A 19,209-nucleotide genomic window follows, 5' to 3' on the forward strand; every position below is an offset into this window, starting at 1 on the left:
GCGCAGGAGGAGAAGGCCACGCTTTGTGAGACACAACAACCCAGGCCTTGCATGAGGACAAAAAGCGTGCGGATAGCATGCTTTGTACCGCCATGTAGTCATAAATGTAATAAAGATAAGAGGTTCCATAAACAGGGACCGGCAACGGTAACCCAGCAGCAGCAGCAGCAGCAGCAGCACACGTGATGGAACAGGAGGAGGCGCAGGAGGAGAAGGCCACGCTTTGTGAGACACAACAACCCAGGCCTTGCATGAGGACAAAAAGCGTGCGGATATAGCAGCAATGCTTTTTGCCGCCATGCAGTCATAAATGTAATACAGATGAGAGGTTCAATAAACAGGGACCGGAAACGCTAAACCATCCCAGATGTTCATCGGTCATGTTACTTGGTTGGGGTCCAGGAGTGTTGCGTAGTCGTTTCCAATCCAGGATTGATTCATTTTAATTTGAGTCAGACGGTCTGCATTTTCTGTGGAGAGGCGGATACGCCGATCTGTGATGATGCCTCCGGCAGCACTGAAACAGCGTTCCGACATAACGCTGGCTGCCGGGCAAGCCAGCACCTCTATTGCGTACATTGCCAGTTCGTGCCAGGTGTCTAGCTTCATGCCCGGTTTCAGGTCCAGCGGTGCCAGCCACAAATCCGTCTGTTCCTTTATTCCCCTCCAAATTTCCTCCCCTGTGTGCTGCTTATCCCCAAGGCAGATCAGCTTCAGCAACGCTTGCTGACGCATGCCAACAGCTGTGCTGCACTGCTTCCACGATCCTACTGCTGCTGGTGCTGGGTTAGCATTTCCGGATGAGGTACAGCTTTGAGATGCGTTGGAGGAGAAGGAGTCAGAGAGGTAGGTGCTGCTGTTGTTATCCAGCTGTTTGCGGCGTGGGCAACACCCGCGCCGTAGCAGGTGAGGAATCGCTGCCAGGCTCCACAAGGTTCACCCAGTGCGCGGTAAGGGAGATGTATCGACCCTGGCCGAACGCACTCGTCCAGGTGTCAGTGGTGAGGTGAACCTTGCAGGCAACGGCATTCTTCAAGCTTCGGGTTATTTAGCTGACCACGTGCTCATGCAACTCAGGCACTGCAGAGCGCGCAAAGTGGTAGCGGCTGGGAACAACGTAACGTGGGATGGCCACTGACATCATGCCCTTGAAGCTGTTTGTCTCCACCACTCGATATGGCAGCATTTCGCAGGCCAGAAGCTTGGCTATGCTGGCTGGCTGTTACTGCCACGGCCCGGGGGTCATTTGCTGGCAATTTCCTCTTGTGCTCAAACATCTCAGAGACAGACAACTCAACCGTAGCGCTGCACACCGAAGGGCTGTTGGTTGTTGTGTTTGATGAACACTGGGAGACCTCAAGAGCACTAGTCCGGAAAGTGACAGTGTCAGCATCGTCTGATGTTTGTGAATGTTGTGAACCACGCAATGGCTGGGCTACTGCTGCTGCTGAGGCGGGTCTGGTGGTGAGTCTGGTGAACCCAAGGGAGGCAGTGTTGCTGGTGGTACCCTGTCCTGCCGCGTTTGCCCACAGAGTGGGATGTTTGGATAGAATGTGGCGGCTCATGCTGGTGGTGGAGAGGTTGTTAATACTTTTCCCCCTGCTCAGGCGGGTCTTGCACACCTTGCAAATCGCCATGGTAACATCCTCAGTGCAGTCTTCAAAGAAAGCCCAGACTTTAACTGGCTGAGGACTCGGACCTCGTGCGTGATGTGCTGGTGCTGCTTAACCCACTGCTGGACGCTTGAGAGGTCATCCAAGTAATTATCTGGTCCTGTTCTTTTGGATCTGTGAGGGTTGTTGTCCTGGACAACATGGGCAGTATTGAGTGGGTTTTCTTGGGTGCTCCCCTGTGGCCTGTACGTGAACCGTCAGGGGAAACACCTCTTCCCTTGCCCCTCCCTCTTTCACCGGATTTCTTCCTCATTTCACTTATCCTTAAAGTACACGCTGACTGGCAGCAGTACAGTGGCAGTACAGAAATGCTATACAGTGGTGGGTGAGCGGTGTACCACTATTGTCAGCAGTGACACAGAGCACAATGCTATACAGTGGCGGGTGAGCGGTGTACTACTGTTCCCAGCAGACACAGAGTGGAAGTAAACACAATGCTATATAGTGTGGCTGAGCCGTGTACACAGAGTGGCATTAAACACAATGCTATATAGTCTGCTATATAGTCACCCCGAACAGGGTGATGTTCTGCAGAACCCGAACAGTGGCAAACACTGTTCGCCCAACACTACTGGGAGGGAACGCAGATTTTAGTACCTAAACACACGATACAACATGTTTTCCGGGGTCGGACTCTGAGGCACATACAGATGGTCCCGATCATCATCCTCATCATACAACTCTTCTCCTGAGTCTGACCCACCCACCACCTCTGCCACCCCAACATCCCCAGACACAGACCCCTCATCGTCCTCAACATTAACTTGGGATGCTGGCCTGAGCCAGACCTCCTCCTCCACATCAGGCCCCATCATCTCCTCAATGGCAGCCCTCATTAATCGCTCTGGCGACGGACTGATGGACACAACGTTCTCCTCCGGGGAGGGCTGCTGCTGACCACTGGCTGCTGGGGTGGATGTTATAGCTTGCGTGGGGCATTGGCTGTTGCTGTTGTTGGGAGTGCTGCTCACAGCGGAGGTCTCTGGGGAACTCATGTTGAGCTCATATAGTGGTTGACGGTGAGTGGAGTATTACTGATCCCAGCAATATACACACTGACTGGCAGAGTACGCAATGCTATATAGTGTGGCTGAGCGGTGTACACAGAGTGGCAGTAAACACAATGCTATATAGTCTGGCTGAGCGAGCGGTGTACTACTGTTCCCAGCAAAATCAGAGTGGCAGTAAACAATGGTATATAGTCTGGCTGAGCGGTGTACACAGAGTGTCAGTAAACAATGGTATATAGTCTGGCTGAGCGGTGTACACACAATGCTATATAGTCTGCTATATAGTGTCAGTAAACAATGGTATATAGTCTGGCTGAGCGAGCGGTGTACTACTGTTCCCAGCAGAATCAGAGTGGCAGTAAACAATGGTATATAGTCTGGCTGAGCGGTGTACACAGAGTTTCAGTAAACAATGGTATATAGTCTGGCTGAGCGGTGTACACAGAGTGTCAGTAAACAATGGTATATAGTCTGGCTGAGCGGTGTACACAGAGTGGCAGTAAACACAATGCTATATAGTCTGGCTGAGCGAGCGGTGTACTACTGTTCCCAGCAGAATCAGAGTGGCAGTAAACAATGGTATATAGTCTGGCTGAGCGGTGTACACAGAGTGTCAGTAAACAATGGTATATAGTCTGGCTGAGCGGTGTACACAGAGTGTCAGTAAACAATGGTATATAGTCTGGCTGAGCGGTGTACACAGAGTGGCAGTAAACACAATGCTATATACTCTGGCTGAGCGAGCGGTGTACTACTGTTCCCAGCAGACACAGAACAGTGAACAGAATGCTATATAGTGTGGCTGAGCGAGCGGTGTACCACTATTCCCAGCAGACACAGAACAGTGAACAGAATGCTATATAGTGTGGCTGAGCGGGCGGTGTACCACTATTCCCAGCAGACACAGAACAGTGAACAGAATGCTATATAGTGTGGATGAGCGAGCGGTGTACCACTATTCCCAGCAGACACAGAACAGTAAACAGAATGCTATATAGTGTGGCTGAGCGAGCGGTGTACCACTATTCCCAGCAGACACAGAACAGTGAACAGAATGCTATATAGTGTGGCTGAGCGAGCGGTGTACCACTATTCCCAGCAGACACAGAACAGTGCACAGAATGCTATATAGTGTGGCTGAGCGAGCGGTGTACCACTATTCCCAGCAGACACAGAACAGTGAACAGAATGCTATATAGTGTGGCTGAGCGAGCGGTGTACCACTATTCCCAGCAGACACAGAACAGTACACAGAATGCTATATAGTGTGGCTGAACGAGCGGTGTACTACTGTTCCCAGCAGACACAGAACAGTACACAGAATGCTATATAGTGTGGCTGAACGAGCGGTGTACTACTGTTCCCAGCAGACACAGAACAGTACACAGAATGCTATATAGTGTGGCTGAACGAGCGGTGTACTACTGTTCCCAGCAGACACAGAACAGTACACAGAATGCTATATAGTGTGGCTGAGCGAGCGGTGTACCACTATTCCCAGCAGACACAGAACAGTGAACAGAATGCTATATAGTGTGGCTGAGCGAGCGGTGTACTACTGTTCCCAGCAGACACAGAACAGTACACAGAATGCTATATAGTGTGGCTGAACGAGCGGTGTACTACTGTTCCCAGCAGACACAGAACAGTACACAGAATGCTATATAGTGTGGCTGAACGAGCGGTGTACCACTATTCCAAGCAGACACAGAACAGTGAACAGAATGCTATATAGTGTGGCTGAGCGAGCGGTGTACCACTATTCCCAGCAGACACAGAGTGGCAGTAAACAGAATGCTATATAGTGTGGCTGAGCGAGGTACACAGAGTGGCAGTAAACAGAATGCTATATAGTGTGGCTGAGCAAGCGGTGTACTACTATTCCCAGCAGACACAGAGTGGCAGTAAACAGAATGCTATATAGTGTGGCTGAGCGAGGTACACAGAGTGGCAGTAAACAGAATGCTATATAGTGTGGCTGAGCAAGCGGTGTACTACTATTCCCAGCAGACACAGAGTGGCAGTAAACAGAATGCTATATAGTGTGGCTGAGCGAGGTACACAGAGTGGCAGTAAACAGAATGCTGAGCGAGCGGTGTACTACTATTCCCAGCAGCGACACACAATGACTGGGGGGGACCCTGGCTAGCGTGGCTGGAGCGCGAACTACCCTGCCTGCCTACCCAAAGCTAAACCCACAGACAAATGGCGGAGATATGACGTGGTTCGGGTATTTATTTACCCGAACCACGTGACAGTTCGGCCAATCAGAGCGCGTTCGGGTCCGAACCACGTGACCCGTTCGGCCAATCACAGCGCTAGCCGAACGTTCGGGGAACGTTCGGCCATGCGCTCTTAGTTCGGCCATATGGCCGAACGGTTTGGCCGAGCACCGTCAGGTGTTCGGCCGAACTCGAACATCACCCGAACAGGGTGATGTTCTGCAGAACCCGAACAGTGGCGAACACTGTTCGCCCAACACTAATCACAGTGTCACATCTGCAGTGCTGTCCCATGAGAAGATATCATACAATATTACACTGTTATACAAGCTGTACACTGACTGCTTTACATTGTATCACAGCATCACATCTACAGTGTTGTCCCATGAGAAGAGATCATACAATATTTACACTGTTATACAAGCTGTACACTGACCGCTTTACATTGTATCACAGTGTCACATTTGCAGTGCTGTCCCATGAGAAGAGATCATACAATATTACACAATTATAGAAGCTGTACACTGACTACTTTACATTGTATCACAGCATCACATCTACAGTGTTGTCCCATGAAAAGATATCTTACAATATTACACTGTTATACAAGCTGTACACTGACTGCTTTACATTGTATCACAGTGTCACATCTGCAGTGTTGTCCCATGAGAAGATATCATACAATATTACACTGTTATGCAAGCTATACACTGACTGCTTTACATTGTGTCACAGCGTCACATTTGCCGTGCTGTCCCATGAGAAGATATCATACAATATTTACACTGTTATACAAGCTGTACACCGACTGCTTTACATTGTATCACAGTGCCACATCTGCAGTGCTGTCCCATGAGAAGATATCATACAATATTACACTGTTATACAAGCTGTACACTGACTGCTTTACATTGTATCACAGTGTCACATCTGCAGTGCTGTCCCATGAGAAGATATCATACAATATGTACACTGTTATACAAGCTGTACACTGACTGCCTTACATTGTATCACAGCGTCACATCTTCAGTGTTGTTCCATGAGAATATATCATTCAATAGTTACACTGTTATACAACCTGTACACTGACTGCTTTACATTGTATCACAGTGTCACATCTGCAGTGCTGTCCCATGAGAAGATATCATACAATATTACACTGTTATACAAGCTGTACACTGACTGCTTTACATTGTATCACAGTGTCACATCTGCAGTGCTGTCCCATGAAAAGATATCATACAATATTTACACTGTTATACAAGCTGTACACTGACCGCTTTACATTGTATCACAGTGTCACATCTGCAGTGCTGTCCCATGAGAAGATATCATACAATATTTACACTGTTATACAAGCTGTACACTGACTGCTTTACATTGTATCACAGCATCACATCTACAGTGTTGTCCCATGAGAAGATATCATACAATAGTTACACTGTTATATAAGCTGTACACTGACTGCTTTACATTGTATCACAGTGTCACATCCGCAGTGCTGTCCCATGAAAAGATATCATACAATATTACACTGTTATACAAGCTGTACACTGACTGCTTTACATTGTATCACAGCATCACATCTACAGTGTTGTCCCATGAGAATAGATCATACAATATTTACACTGTTATACAAGCTGTACACTGACCGCTTTACATTGTATCACAGTGTCACATCTGCAGTGCTGTCCCATGAAGAGATATCATACAATATTACACTGTTATAGAAGCTGTACACTGACTGCTTTACATTGTATCACAGTGCCACATCTGCAGTGCTGTCCCATGAAAAGATATCATACAATATTACACTGTTATACAAGCTGTACACTGACTGCTTTACATTGTATCACAGCATCACATCTACAGTGTTGTCCCATGAGAAGAGATCATACAATATTTACACTGTTATACAAGCTGTACACTGACCGCTTTACATTGTATCACAGTGTCACATCTGCAGTGCTGTCCCATGAGAAGAAATCATACAATATTACACTGTTATACAAGCTGTACACTGACTGCTTTACATTGTATCACAGCATCACATCTACAGTGTTGTCCCATGAGAAGAGATCATACAATATTTACACTGTTATACAAGCTGTACACTGACCGCTTTACATTGTATCACAGTGTCACATTTGCAGTGCTGTCCCATGAGAAGAGATCATACAATATTACACAATTAAAGAAGCTGTACACTGACTGCTTTACATTGTATCACAGCATCACATCTACAGTGTTGTCCCATGATAAGATATCATACAATATTACACTGTTATACAAGCTGTACACTGACTGATTTACATTGTATCACAGCATCACATCTACAGTGTTGTCCCATGAGAAGATATCATACAATATTACACTGTTATACAAGCTGTACACTGACTGCTTTGCATTGTATCACAGCGTCACATCTGTAGTGTTGTCCCATGAGAAGATATCATACAATATTACACTGTTATACAAGCTGTACACTGACTGCTTTACATTGTATCACAGTGTCACATCTGCAGTGCTGTCACATGAGAAGATATCCTACAATATTACACTGTTATACAAGCTGTACACTGACTGCTTTACATTGTATCACACTGTCACATCTGCAGTGCTGTCCCATGAGAAGATATCATACAATATTTACACTGTTATACAAGCTGTACACTGACTGCTTTACATTGTATCACACTGTCACATCTGCAGTGCTGTCCCATGAGAAGATATCATACAATATTACACTGTTATACAAGCTTTACGCTGACTGCTTTACATTGTATCACAGTGTCACATCTGCAGTGCTGTCCCATGAGAGGATATCATACAATATTTACACTGGTATACAAGCTGTACACTGACTGCTTTACATTGTATCACAGTGTCACATCTGCAGTGCTGTCCCATGAGAAGATATCGTACAATATTACACTGTTATACAAGCTGTACACTGACTGCTTTACATTGTATCACAGTGTCACATCTGCAGTGTTGTCTCATGAGAAGATATCATACCATATTTACACTGTTATACAAGCTGTACACTGACTGCTTTACATTGTATCACAGCATTACATCTGCAGTGCTGTCCCATGAGAAGATATCATACAATATTTACACTGTTATACAAGCTGTACACTGACGGCTTTACATTGTGTCACAGTGTCACATCTGCAGTGTTGTCCCATGAGAAGATATCACACAATATTTACACTGTTATACAAGCTGTACACTGACTGCTTTACATTGTGTCACAGTGTCACATCTGCAGTGCTGTGCCATGAGAAGATATCATACAATATTACTCTGTTATACAAGCTGTACACTGACTGCTTTACATTGTATCACAGTGTCACATCTGCAGTGCTGTCCCATGAGAAGATATCATACAATATTACACTGTTATACAAGCTGTACACTGACTGCTTTACATTGTATCACAGCATCACATCTACAGTGTTGTCCCATGAGAAGAGATCATACAATATTTACACTGTTATACAAGCTGTACACTGACCGCTTTACATTGTATCACAGTGTCACATTTGCAGTGCTGTCCCATGAGAAGAGATCATACAATATTACACAATTATAGAAGCTGTACACTGACTACTTTACATTGTATCACAGCATCACATCTACAGTGTTGTCCCATGAGAAGATATCATACAATATTACACTGTTATACAAGCTGTACACTGACTGCTTTACATTGTATCACAGCGTCACATCTGCAGTGCTGTCCCATGAGAAGAGATCATACAATATTACACTGTTATACAAGCTGTACACTGACTGCTTTACATTGTATCACAGTGTCACATCTGCAGTGTTGTCCCATGAGAAGATATCATACAATATTACACTGTTATGCAAGCTATACACTGACTGCTTTACATTGTGTCACAGCGTCACATTTGCCGTGCTGTCCCATGAGAAGATATCATACAATATTTACACTGTTATACAAGCTGTACACCGACTGCTTTACATTGTATCACAGTGCCACATCTGCAGTGCTGTCCCATGAGAAGATATCATACAATATTACATTGTTATACAAGCTGTACACTGACTGCTTTACATTGTATCACAGTGTCACATCTGCAGTGCTGTCCCATGAGAAGATATCATACAATATGTACACTGTTATACAAGCTGTACACTGACTGCTTTACATTGTATCACAGTGCCACATCTGCAGTGCTGTCCCATGAGAAGAAATCATACAATATTACACTGTTATACAAGCTGTACACTGACTGCTTTACATTGTATCACAGTGTCACATCTGCAGTGCTGTCCCATGAAAAGATATCATACAATATTTACACTGTTATACAAGCTGTACACTGACCGCTTTACATTGTATCACAGTGTCACATCCGCAGTGCTGTCCCATGAAAAGATATCATACAATATTTACACTGTTATACAAGCTGTACACTGACTGCTTTACATTGTATCACAGCATCACATCTACAGTGTTGTCCCATGAGAAGATATCATACAATAGTTACACTGTTATATAAGCTGTACACTGACTGCTTTACATTGTATCACAGCATCACATCTACAGTGTTGTCCCATGAGAATAGATCATACAATATTTACACTGTTATACAAGCTGTACACTGACCGCTTTACATTGTATCACAGTGTCACATCTGCAGTGCTGTCCCATGAAGAGATATCATACAATATTACACTGTTATAGAAGCTGTACACTGACTGCTTTACATTGTATCACAGTGCCACATCTGCAGTGCTGTCCCATGAAAAGATATCATACAATATTACACTGTTATACAAGCTGTACACTGACTGCTTTACATTGTATCACAGCATCACATCTACAGTGTTGTCCCATGAGAAGAGATCATACAATATTTACACTGTTATACAAGCTGTACACTGACCGCTTTACATTGTATCACAGTGTCACATCTGCAGTGCTGTCCCATGAGAAGAAATCATACAATATTACACTGTTATACAAGCTGTACACTCACTGCTTTACATTGTATCACAGCATCACATCTACAGTGTTGTCCCATGAGAAGAGATCATACAATATTTACACTGTTATACAAGCTGTACACTGACCGCTTTACATTGTATCACAGTGTCACATCTGCAGTGCTGTCCCATGAGAAGAAATCATACAATATTACACTGTTATACAAGCTGTACACTGACTGCTTTACATTGTATCACAGCATCACATCTACAGTATTGTCCCATGAGAAGATATCATACAATATTACACTGTTATACAAGCTGTACACTGACTGATTTACATTGTATCACAGCATCACATCTACAGTGTTGTCCCATGAGAAGATATCATACAATATTACACTGTTATACAAGCTGTACACTGACTGCTTTACATTGTATCACACTGTCACATCTGCAGTGCTGTCCCATGAGAAGATATCATACAATATTACACTGTTATACAAGCTTTACGCTGACTGCTTTACATTGTATCACAGTGTCACATCTGCAGTGCTGTCCCATGAGAGGATATCATACAATATTTACACTGGTATACAAGCTGTACACTGACTGCTTTACATTGTATCACAGTGTCACATCTGCAGTGCTGTCCCATGAGAAGATATCGTACAATATTACACTGTTATACAAGCTGTACACTGACTGCTTTACATTGTATCACAGTGTCACATCTGCAGTGTTGTCTCATGAGAAGATATCATACCATATTTACACTGTTATACAAGCTGTACACTGACTGCTTTACATTGTATCACAGCATTACATCTGCAGTGCTGTCCCATGAGAAGATATCGTACAATATTTACACTGTTATACAAGCTGTACACTGACGGCTTTACATTGTGTCACAGTGTTACATCTGCAGTGTTGTCCCATGAGAAGATATCACACAATATTTACACTGTTATACAAGCTGTGCACTGACTGCTTTACATTGTGTCACAGTGTCACATCTGCAGTGCTGTGCCATGAGAAGATATCATACAATATTACTCTGTTATACAAGCTGTACACTGACTGCTTTACATTGTATCACAGCGTCACATCTGCAGTGCTGTCCCATGAGAAGATATCATACAATATTTACACTGTTATACAAGCTGTACATTGACTGCTTTACATTGTGTCACAGTGTCACATCTGCAGTGCTGTCCCATGAGAAGATATCATACAATATTACACTGTTATACAAGCTGTACACTGACTGCTTTACATTGTATCACAGCATCACATCTGCAGTGTTGTCCCATGAGAAGAGATCATACAATATTTACACTGTTATACAAGCTGTACACTGACTGCTTTACATTGTATCACAGCATCACATCTGCAGTGTTGTCCCATGAGAAGAGATCATACAATATTTACACTGTTATACAAGCTGTACACTGACTGCTTTACATTGTATCACAGCATCACATCTACAGTGTTGTCCCATGAGAAGATATCATACAATAGTTACACTGTTATATAAGCTGTACACTGACTGCTTTACATTGTATCACAGCATCACATCTACAGTGTTGTCCCATGAGAATAGATCATACAATATTTACACTGTTATACAAGCTGTACACTGACCGCTTTACATTGTATCACAGTGTCACATCTGCAGTGCTGTCCCATGAAGAGATATCATACAATATTACACTGTTATAGAAGCTGTACACTGACTGCTTTACATTGTATCACAGTGCCACATCTGCAGTGCTGTCCCATGAAAAGATATCATACAATATTACACTGTTATACAAGCTGTACACTGACTGCTTTACATTGTATCACAGCATCACATCTACAGTGTTGTCCCATGAGAAGAGATCATACAATATTTACACTGTTATACAAGCTGTACACTGACCGCTTTACATTGTATCACAGTGTCACATCTGCAGTGCTGTCCCATGAGAAGAAATCATACAATATTACACTGTTATACAAGCTGTACACTGACTGCTTTACATTGTATCACAGCATCACATCTACAGTGTTGTCCCATGAGAAGAGATCATACAATATTTACACTGTTATACAAGCTGTACACTGACCGCTTTACATTGTATCACAGTGTCACATCTGCAGTGCTGTCCCATGAGAAGAAATCATACAATATTACACTGTTATACAAGCTGTACACTGACTGCTTTACATTGTATCACAGCATCACATCTACAGTGTTGTCCCATGAGAAGATATCATACAATATTACACTGTTATACAAGCTGTACACTGACTGATTTACATTGTATCACAGCATCACATCTACAGTGTTGTCCCATGAGAAGATATCATACAATATTACACTGTTATACAAGCTGTACACTGACTGCTTTACATTGTATCACACTGTCACATCTGCAGTGCTGTCCCATGAGAAGATATCATACAATATTACACTGTTATACAAGCTTTACGCTGACTGCTTTACATTGTATCACAGTGTCACATCTGCAGTGCTGTCCCATGAGAGGATATCATACAATATTTACACTGGTATACAAGCTGTACACTGACTGCTTTACATTGTATCACAGTGTCACATCTGCAGTGCTGTCCCATGAGAAGATATCGTACAATATTACACTGTTATACAAGCTGTACACTGACTGCTTTACATTGTATCACAGTGTCACATCTGCAGTGTTGTCTCATGAGAAGATATCATACCATATTTACACTGTTATACAAGCTGTACACTGACTGCTTTACATTGTATCACAGCATTACATCTGCAGTGCTGTCCCATGAGAAGATATCGTACAATATTTACACTGTTATACAAGCTGTACACTGACGGCTTTACATTGTGTCACAGTGTTACATCTGCAGTGTTGTCCCATGAGAAGATATCACACAATATTTACACTGTTATACAAGCTGTACACTGACTGCTTTACATTGTGTCACAGTGTCACATCTGCAGTGCTGTGCCATGAGAAGATATCATACAATATTACTCTGTTATACAAGCTGTACACTGACTGCTTTACATTGTATCACAGCGTCACATCTGCAGTGCTGTCCCATGAGAAGATATCATACAATATTTACACTGTTATACAAGCTGTACATTGACTGCTTTACATTGTGTCACAGTGTCACATCTGCAGTGCTGTCCCATGAGAAGATATCATACAATATTACACTGTTATACAAGCTGTACACTGACTGCTTTACATTGTATCACAGCATCACATCTGCAGTGTTGTCCCATGAGAAGAGATCATACAATATTTACACTGTTATACAAGCTGTACACTGACTGCTTTACATTGTATCACAGCATCACATCTGCAGTGTTGTCCCATGAGAAGAGATCATACAATATTTACACTGTTATACAAGCTGTACACTGACTGCTTTACATTGTATCACAGGGTCACATCTGCAGTGCTGTCCCATGAGAAGATATCATACAATATTTACACTGTTATACAAGCTGTACACTGACTGCTTTACATTGTATCACAGTGTCACATCTGCAGTGTTGTCCCATGAGAAGAGATCATACAATATTTACACTGTTATACAAGCTGTACACTGACTGCTTTACATTGTATCACAGGGTCACATCTGCAGTGCTGTCCCATGAGAAGATATCATACAATATTACACTGTTATACAAGCTGTACACTGACTGCTTTACATTGGGTCACAGTGTCACATCTGCAGTGCTGTCCCATGAGAAGATATCATACAATATTACACTGTTATACAAGCTGTACACTGACTGCTCTACATTGTCTTCAGTGTTGTCCCATGAAAAGATAGAATACAATATTTACAAAAATGTCAGAGGTGTACTGACTTCTGTGAGATAGTGTAAGTGCAGGATATATTGGACTTGAGATGGGTGGATGAGGAAAGTTGGGTTGGGTGGTGCAAAGTACAAACCTAGCCCTAAGTTTTATTACTCTTCGACACCCTCCATCTGGTGCTTACAGTCCCTGACCCTGACTTTCTGCTATGTACCAGCAAGCTAGGAGTTTCTAAGTGTTTCATACTGTTAATCATTAAATGTGTAATAAACTGCACCTTACTTGGCATGTGACCAGGAATACCTTCACCTTCAGTCTTCTGATTACAGGTGTGACAATGGCGTCTGCTGATGTGACTTCTGAGCTCCGCTGCACCATCTGTATGGATATCTATAGAGATCCTGTGACCTTGCCATGTGGCCACAGCTTCTGCCGGGGCTGCATCACACAAGCCTGGGACCATCAGGAGGATCTACAGGAATATAAATGTCCTGAATGTCAGAAAAGGTACTTGAACAGGCCTCAGCTGGTGAGGAACACAAGGCTACATAATATCTGTGAGGCTTTTCATGCTACAGAGACAGATCAGGAGCAGACAGGGGTCTTCTGTAATTACTGTGACTTTCCTGTTCCTGCTACTAAATCCTGTCTGCAGTGTGAGACCTCCTTGTGTGACCATCACCTGAGGAAACATGACCGGTCAGGGGAACACACTTTACTGCCTCCCACCCCTGACCTGGGGAAGAGGAAATGCTCCGTCCATAAGGAAATACTGAAGTATTACTGCACTGAGGATGCCTCATATCTCTGTGTAACCTGCAGACTGGATGGAGAACATCGGGGACACCAGATGGAGACACTACAGGAGGCCTCTGAGGAGAAGAAGAAGAAGCTGAGAAATGATCTGCAGACACTGATGGCAGAGACAGAGGAGGCTGAGAAAAGAGTCCAGAGTCTGGAGGAACGCAGGAGAAAAGCACAAGAAAAAGCAGATGGTGAAACAGAGAGAGTCACTGCCCTGTTTAGAGACCTTAGGAGAAGGCTGGAGGAGCTGGAGAAGAGAGTCCTGAGTGACATCATGAGGCAGGTACAATACTATGATGACATCATCAGGAAGCGGGAGATAAAGAAGGCGGAGCTGTCCAGGAAGATGCGTCACATTGAGGAGCTGTGTAACATGACTGATCCACTGACTGTCTTACAGGAATCAGACACAGGTGACTTGTGTGACACGGAGGACAGACATGATAAGCAGTTCCATGATGAAGGGGATCTGGATGTGGCCGGAATCTCAAACACATTACACACAGGACTAGCTGATATCATGTCTGCGGTAACAGGAGAGATATATATCCCTATACAGCCTGCAGACATACTACTGGATGTAACCACCGCTAGTAATAGGCTACATATATCAGATAACAGGAAAACTGCATCCATGACACCAAAGCAGAACCGCCCAGGAACATCAGAGAGATTTAAGCATTGGCCTCAGGTGTTGAGCAGCCGGAGTTTCTCCTCAGGGCGACATTACTGGGAAGTGGATGTTGGGGGATCAGATAACTGGAGAGTCGGGATGTGTTACCCCAGTATAGACAGGAGAGGTCAGTCAGGGATTGGATATAATGACAAGTCCTGGGGTTTGTGCAGGTATTCGGGTAATCAGTACTCAGTGAGACATGACATGAAAGACATTGAGTTACCTGATGGGATCCCCAGTGATAGAGTCAGGATATATCTGGATTATGAGGCCGGGCAGATCTCCTTTTTTGCCCTGTGTGACCCCATCAGACACCTCCACACCTTCACTGCCACCTTCACTGAGCCCCTCCATGCTGTGCTATGTGTAAGGAGAGGTTTTGTAAAGATATCTGGGGGCGGGGGAGGGGGGGGGGAGAATCGGGGAGTGTGAGAGCTCCACCCACTGGTGATATCACAGGGAGAGAATTGTGATTGGCTCATTGTCCAGCCAATCCTTACTAGCTGTGATTTTCAGGGACAATTCCTGGTTTCTGTTCTGAATAATTATATCTTGAAATACACATTTATTGTCACCTTATATATAAATACAATTTTGCCTTCTTAAAGGAATCATCAGGGAATAGTAACAATATGAGCTTTACTTACCAGGGGGTTCCTCCAGCCCCTGGCACAGGCACAGAACTACAGCACCGGCGCAGAATACTCCAGACACGTATGAGTGTTTGACAGCGGTACCCGCGAAGGTGCAGTAGATGCCAGGTCAGCATCTGCACTGGAGGGGCCCCGGAGCTGCGGCGAGGGACATGTCAGCTGCCAGGGGCTGGAGGAAGCCACGGGTAATTAAAGCTCATTTTGTTACTTTTCCCAGATGATTCCTTTAAGGCTCCTTACCACTTGCAAGCTCTGTCACAAAAAGCTTCTTTTTCCACTCAACGAGATTGTGACGTGAACCGTCAGGAGCGAAACGCAATCGCAACAATCATTGCTCAGCACTACGATTGCGATTAGCAAAAAATCGAAACCCACCAATGGAAAAAGCGCATCGTGATTTACATGTAAATCACGGCGCAATAGCAATCGGCAAAACGCCGGCAATGCGCTTTTCAGCAGATCATGGCTAGTGGAAGAGGGCGCCAACGTTTACCATGAGTGATCTCGATATTCTGTCACTTTGTAATCATTTAATTTTAATTAGCCTTCAGGTGTCAAACTTTCTGACTATCTCTATTTCTTCCCTTGGTGAGCAGCCTGTAAATCGACTTAAACAAATTATTATCTTTCTTTTTATATTCTATAATTCTAAAAAAAAAAAAAAAAAAAGAAAGGAAATAAACAGCCAGCATAATTCATGCATGTGTTATATTTGTGGAGTCCAACTAGGGAGAGGTGGGGGTGGCTGGGGTATTTTACTCTCTTATAGGTATGCATAGCCTTATTTATCAGCTGTAGTTTTGCAATGAGATAGCACAGCACTGCAGACTGACTTACACAGGAGGGACATGACCCTCCCAGTAGTGCTGGACTCTGGCCTCCTTTATTCAGAGTCATAGACAGTATCCCGTGGCATGCAGGCTGTGCTGGGCTTTATTATTAGGAAACCCAGCATGCTCTGCACACTGAGGCCAGATGTATGGAAACAGCACTTCTCAGTAGTGATTAGTGGTCCAGCAGGAGTGGTGACTGCCCATTATACTAGAAAACACCTTCTAATACGTTCTCATATCTGACAAACATAAGCATTCCCCGGCCATTTCTGTAATCTGATATGACCCATGCCATGGCAGCAGTGACCACCACCAAATAGCAAAATATGCTGTTTTGTAAGAAAATATTTATTAATAATGGTTTTCTAGCCACCATTACATCTTGATACGACCCAGGATTTGCCTACAGCGATCACGAACAATTAGGACACAATGCTTTATAACCATTTATCTATAATGCCTTTTTAAATAACTTTCTAAAGCTGTAGAGGTTTTGGGATTACTGCTTAAAGGACAACTGTAGTGAGAGAGATATGGAAGCTGCCATATTTATTTCCTACTAGCTGGACGCCCGGCCTTGCCCGGGTATGTATTTGGCTGCTGTTGGCTCTGCCCACTTTTTCTAACCCTAACACACAATTACTCACTGACCAAGTTTGTGAGCTTTGGGGTCCTTGACAACAATAATTTGTATTTTCCCAGTGAAATGAAACAAATCTGATTACCAGTTTGTGGCTCCACCTCCTTTACCAGGTTTGAGTCTTGTACCATTAAAGTGAACCTAAAGCCTGTTAAAAAAAATGAGATGAACTCACCTGGGGCTTCCCTCAGCCCCCTGCAGCCGATCGGTGCCCTCGCAGCTCCGCTCCGATGCCTCTGGACCCGCCGGCGACGACTTCCGGTTTGGCCGTCACCAGCCGACAGGCATGGGAACGCGAGTGATTGTTCGCGTTCCCAGCCTGTATATCGCCCCCTATGCTGCTATTGCGGAACGGGATTTCCTTATGGGCATATATCTGTATATCGCCCCCTATGCTGCTATTGCGGCCAGGAGGTCGCAATAGCAGCATAGGGGGCGATATACAGGCTGGGAACGCGAACAATCACTCGCGTTCCCATGCCTGTCGGCCGGTGACGGCCAAACCGGAAGTCGTCGCCGGCGGGTCCAGAGGCATCGGAGCGGAGCTGCGAGGGCACCGATCGTCTGCAGGGGGCTGAGGGAAGCCCCAGGTGAGTTCATCTCATTTTTTTTTAACAGGCTTTAGGTTCACTTTAACAGTGCAAGAATGGCAGCAATTTTAATATTTCCCTTTGAAAATCAACAGGTGAATTTTGATTGGCATTTTTAGGCTTCTCCAACTTTTTTGGATATTAATCCCAGTCACCCAGTAACCAGCTATGCTAAGTTTGAGATCCCTGCCATTAACAGTGAAGGACTGCAGTTTACATTTTCCTAGAGAAATCTGTTTTTGACTCCACCCAGTTTTTGTAACCTTGACACACAGTCACTCAATGACAAAGTTTGTGAGCTTTCGGGTTCCTGGCATCAAAATTGTGTGAATGAAAGCAGTTTATCAAGCAAAGAAATCTGATTGGCTGTTTGTGGCTCCGTCCCTTAAGTGAATTTGAACTCCAGTCACTTAACCTCCTTGGCGGTAATCCCGAACGTAGTTCGGGGTAAGCCGCCGGAGGGTGCCGCTCAGGCCCTGCTGGGCCGATTTGTTTAATTTTTTTTTGCTGGACGCAGCTAGCACTTTGCTAGCTGCGCCAGCACCCCGATTGCCGCCGCCGCGCGCCCGATCGCCGCTATCCGATGCGGCGCGCGCCCCCCCCCCCAGACCTCGTGCGCTGCCTGGCCAATCAGTGCCAGGCAGCGCCGAGGGAAGGCCCGGGACTCCCAATGACGTCCCGACGTCAGTGACGTCATCCCGCCCGTCGCCATGGCGACGGGGGAAGCCCTCCAGGAAATCCCGTTCTTTGAACGGGATTTCCTGATCGGAGATCGCCGAAGGCGATCGAAGAGGGCGGGGGGATGCCGCTGAGCAGCGGCTATCATGTAGCGAGCCCTGGGCTCGCTACATGATTTAAAAAAAAAAAAAAAAAATGTGCGGCGCTGCCTCCTTGCCGGATTTTTTAGACCGGCAAGGAGGTTAATGACCGTCTGTAGCAGGTTTGAGGCCTCTGCCATTAACAGTGTAAGAATGGCTGCAGTTTCAATATTCCCCTTGAAAATCAAAAGGTGAATTTTTATTGGCTGTTATAGGCTCCACCCACTTTTCTGAATATCAATCCCTGTCACCCAGTGACTAACTGTGTCAAGTTTGAGATCTCTGCCATTAACAGTGTAAGAATGGCTGCTGTTTATATTTTCCCATGTAAAAAGCTAGTTTTTTTTGGCTCTGCCCCTGTTTCTAACCTTGACATACAGTAACTCAATGACCAAGTTTGTGAGCTAGTAGTGCCACTGGCAGATGGAGCGGCAGGCTGTGGGTCACGCATTCCATGCCCACTGCTGCTCCTGCCAATCCCTGCAATGCTGATCCTGCGTGCCAGAC

At 44.6% G+C, this 19,209-nt stretch overlaps 1 protein-coding gene across 1 annotated transcript in view; it reads left to right on the forward strand.

Moving 5' to 3' along the window:
- Positions 1-19,209, forward strand: part of LOC137528472 (E3 ubiquitin-protein ligase TRIM39-like) — a 59,476-nt gene that overhangs the window by 24,683 nt on the left and 15,584 nt on the right. Inside the window, exon 2 of the mRNA XM_068249761.1 lies at positions 14,018-15,534. Coding sequence (XP_068105862.1) covers positions 14,026-15,534 — 1,509 coding nt within the window. The 5' untranslated portion in view covers positions 14,018-14,025. The remainder of the gene's footprint in view (positions 1-14,017; positions 15,535-19,209) is intronic.

This window comes from Hyperolius riggenbachi, chromosome 8, assembly GCF_040937935.1.
Source record: "Hyperolius riggenbachi isolate aHypRig1 chromosome 8, aHypRig1.pri, whole genome shotgun sequence".
Taxonomy (NCBI): Eukaryota; Metazoa; Chordata; class Amphibia; order Anura; family Hyperoliidae; genus Hyperolius; species Hyperolius riggenbachi.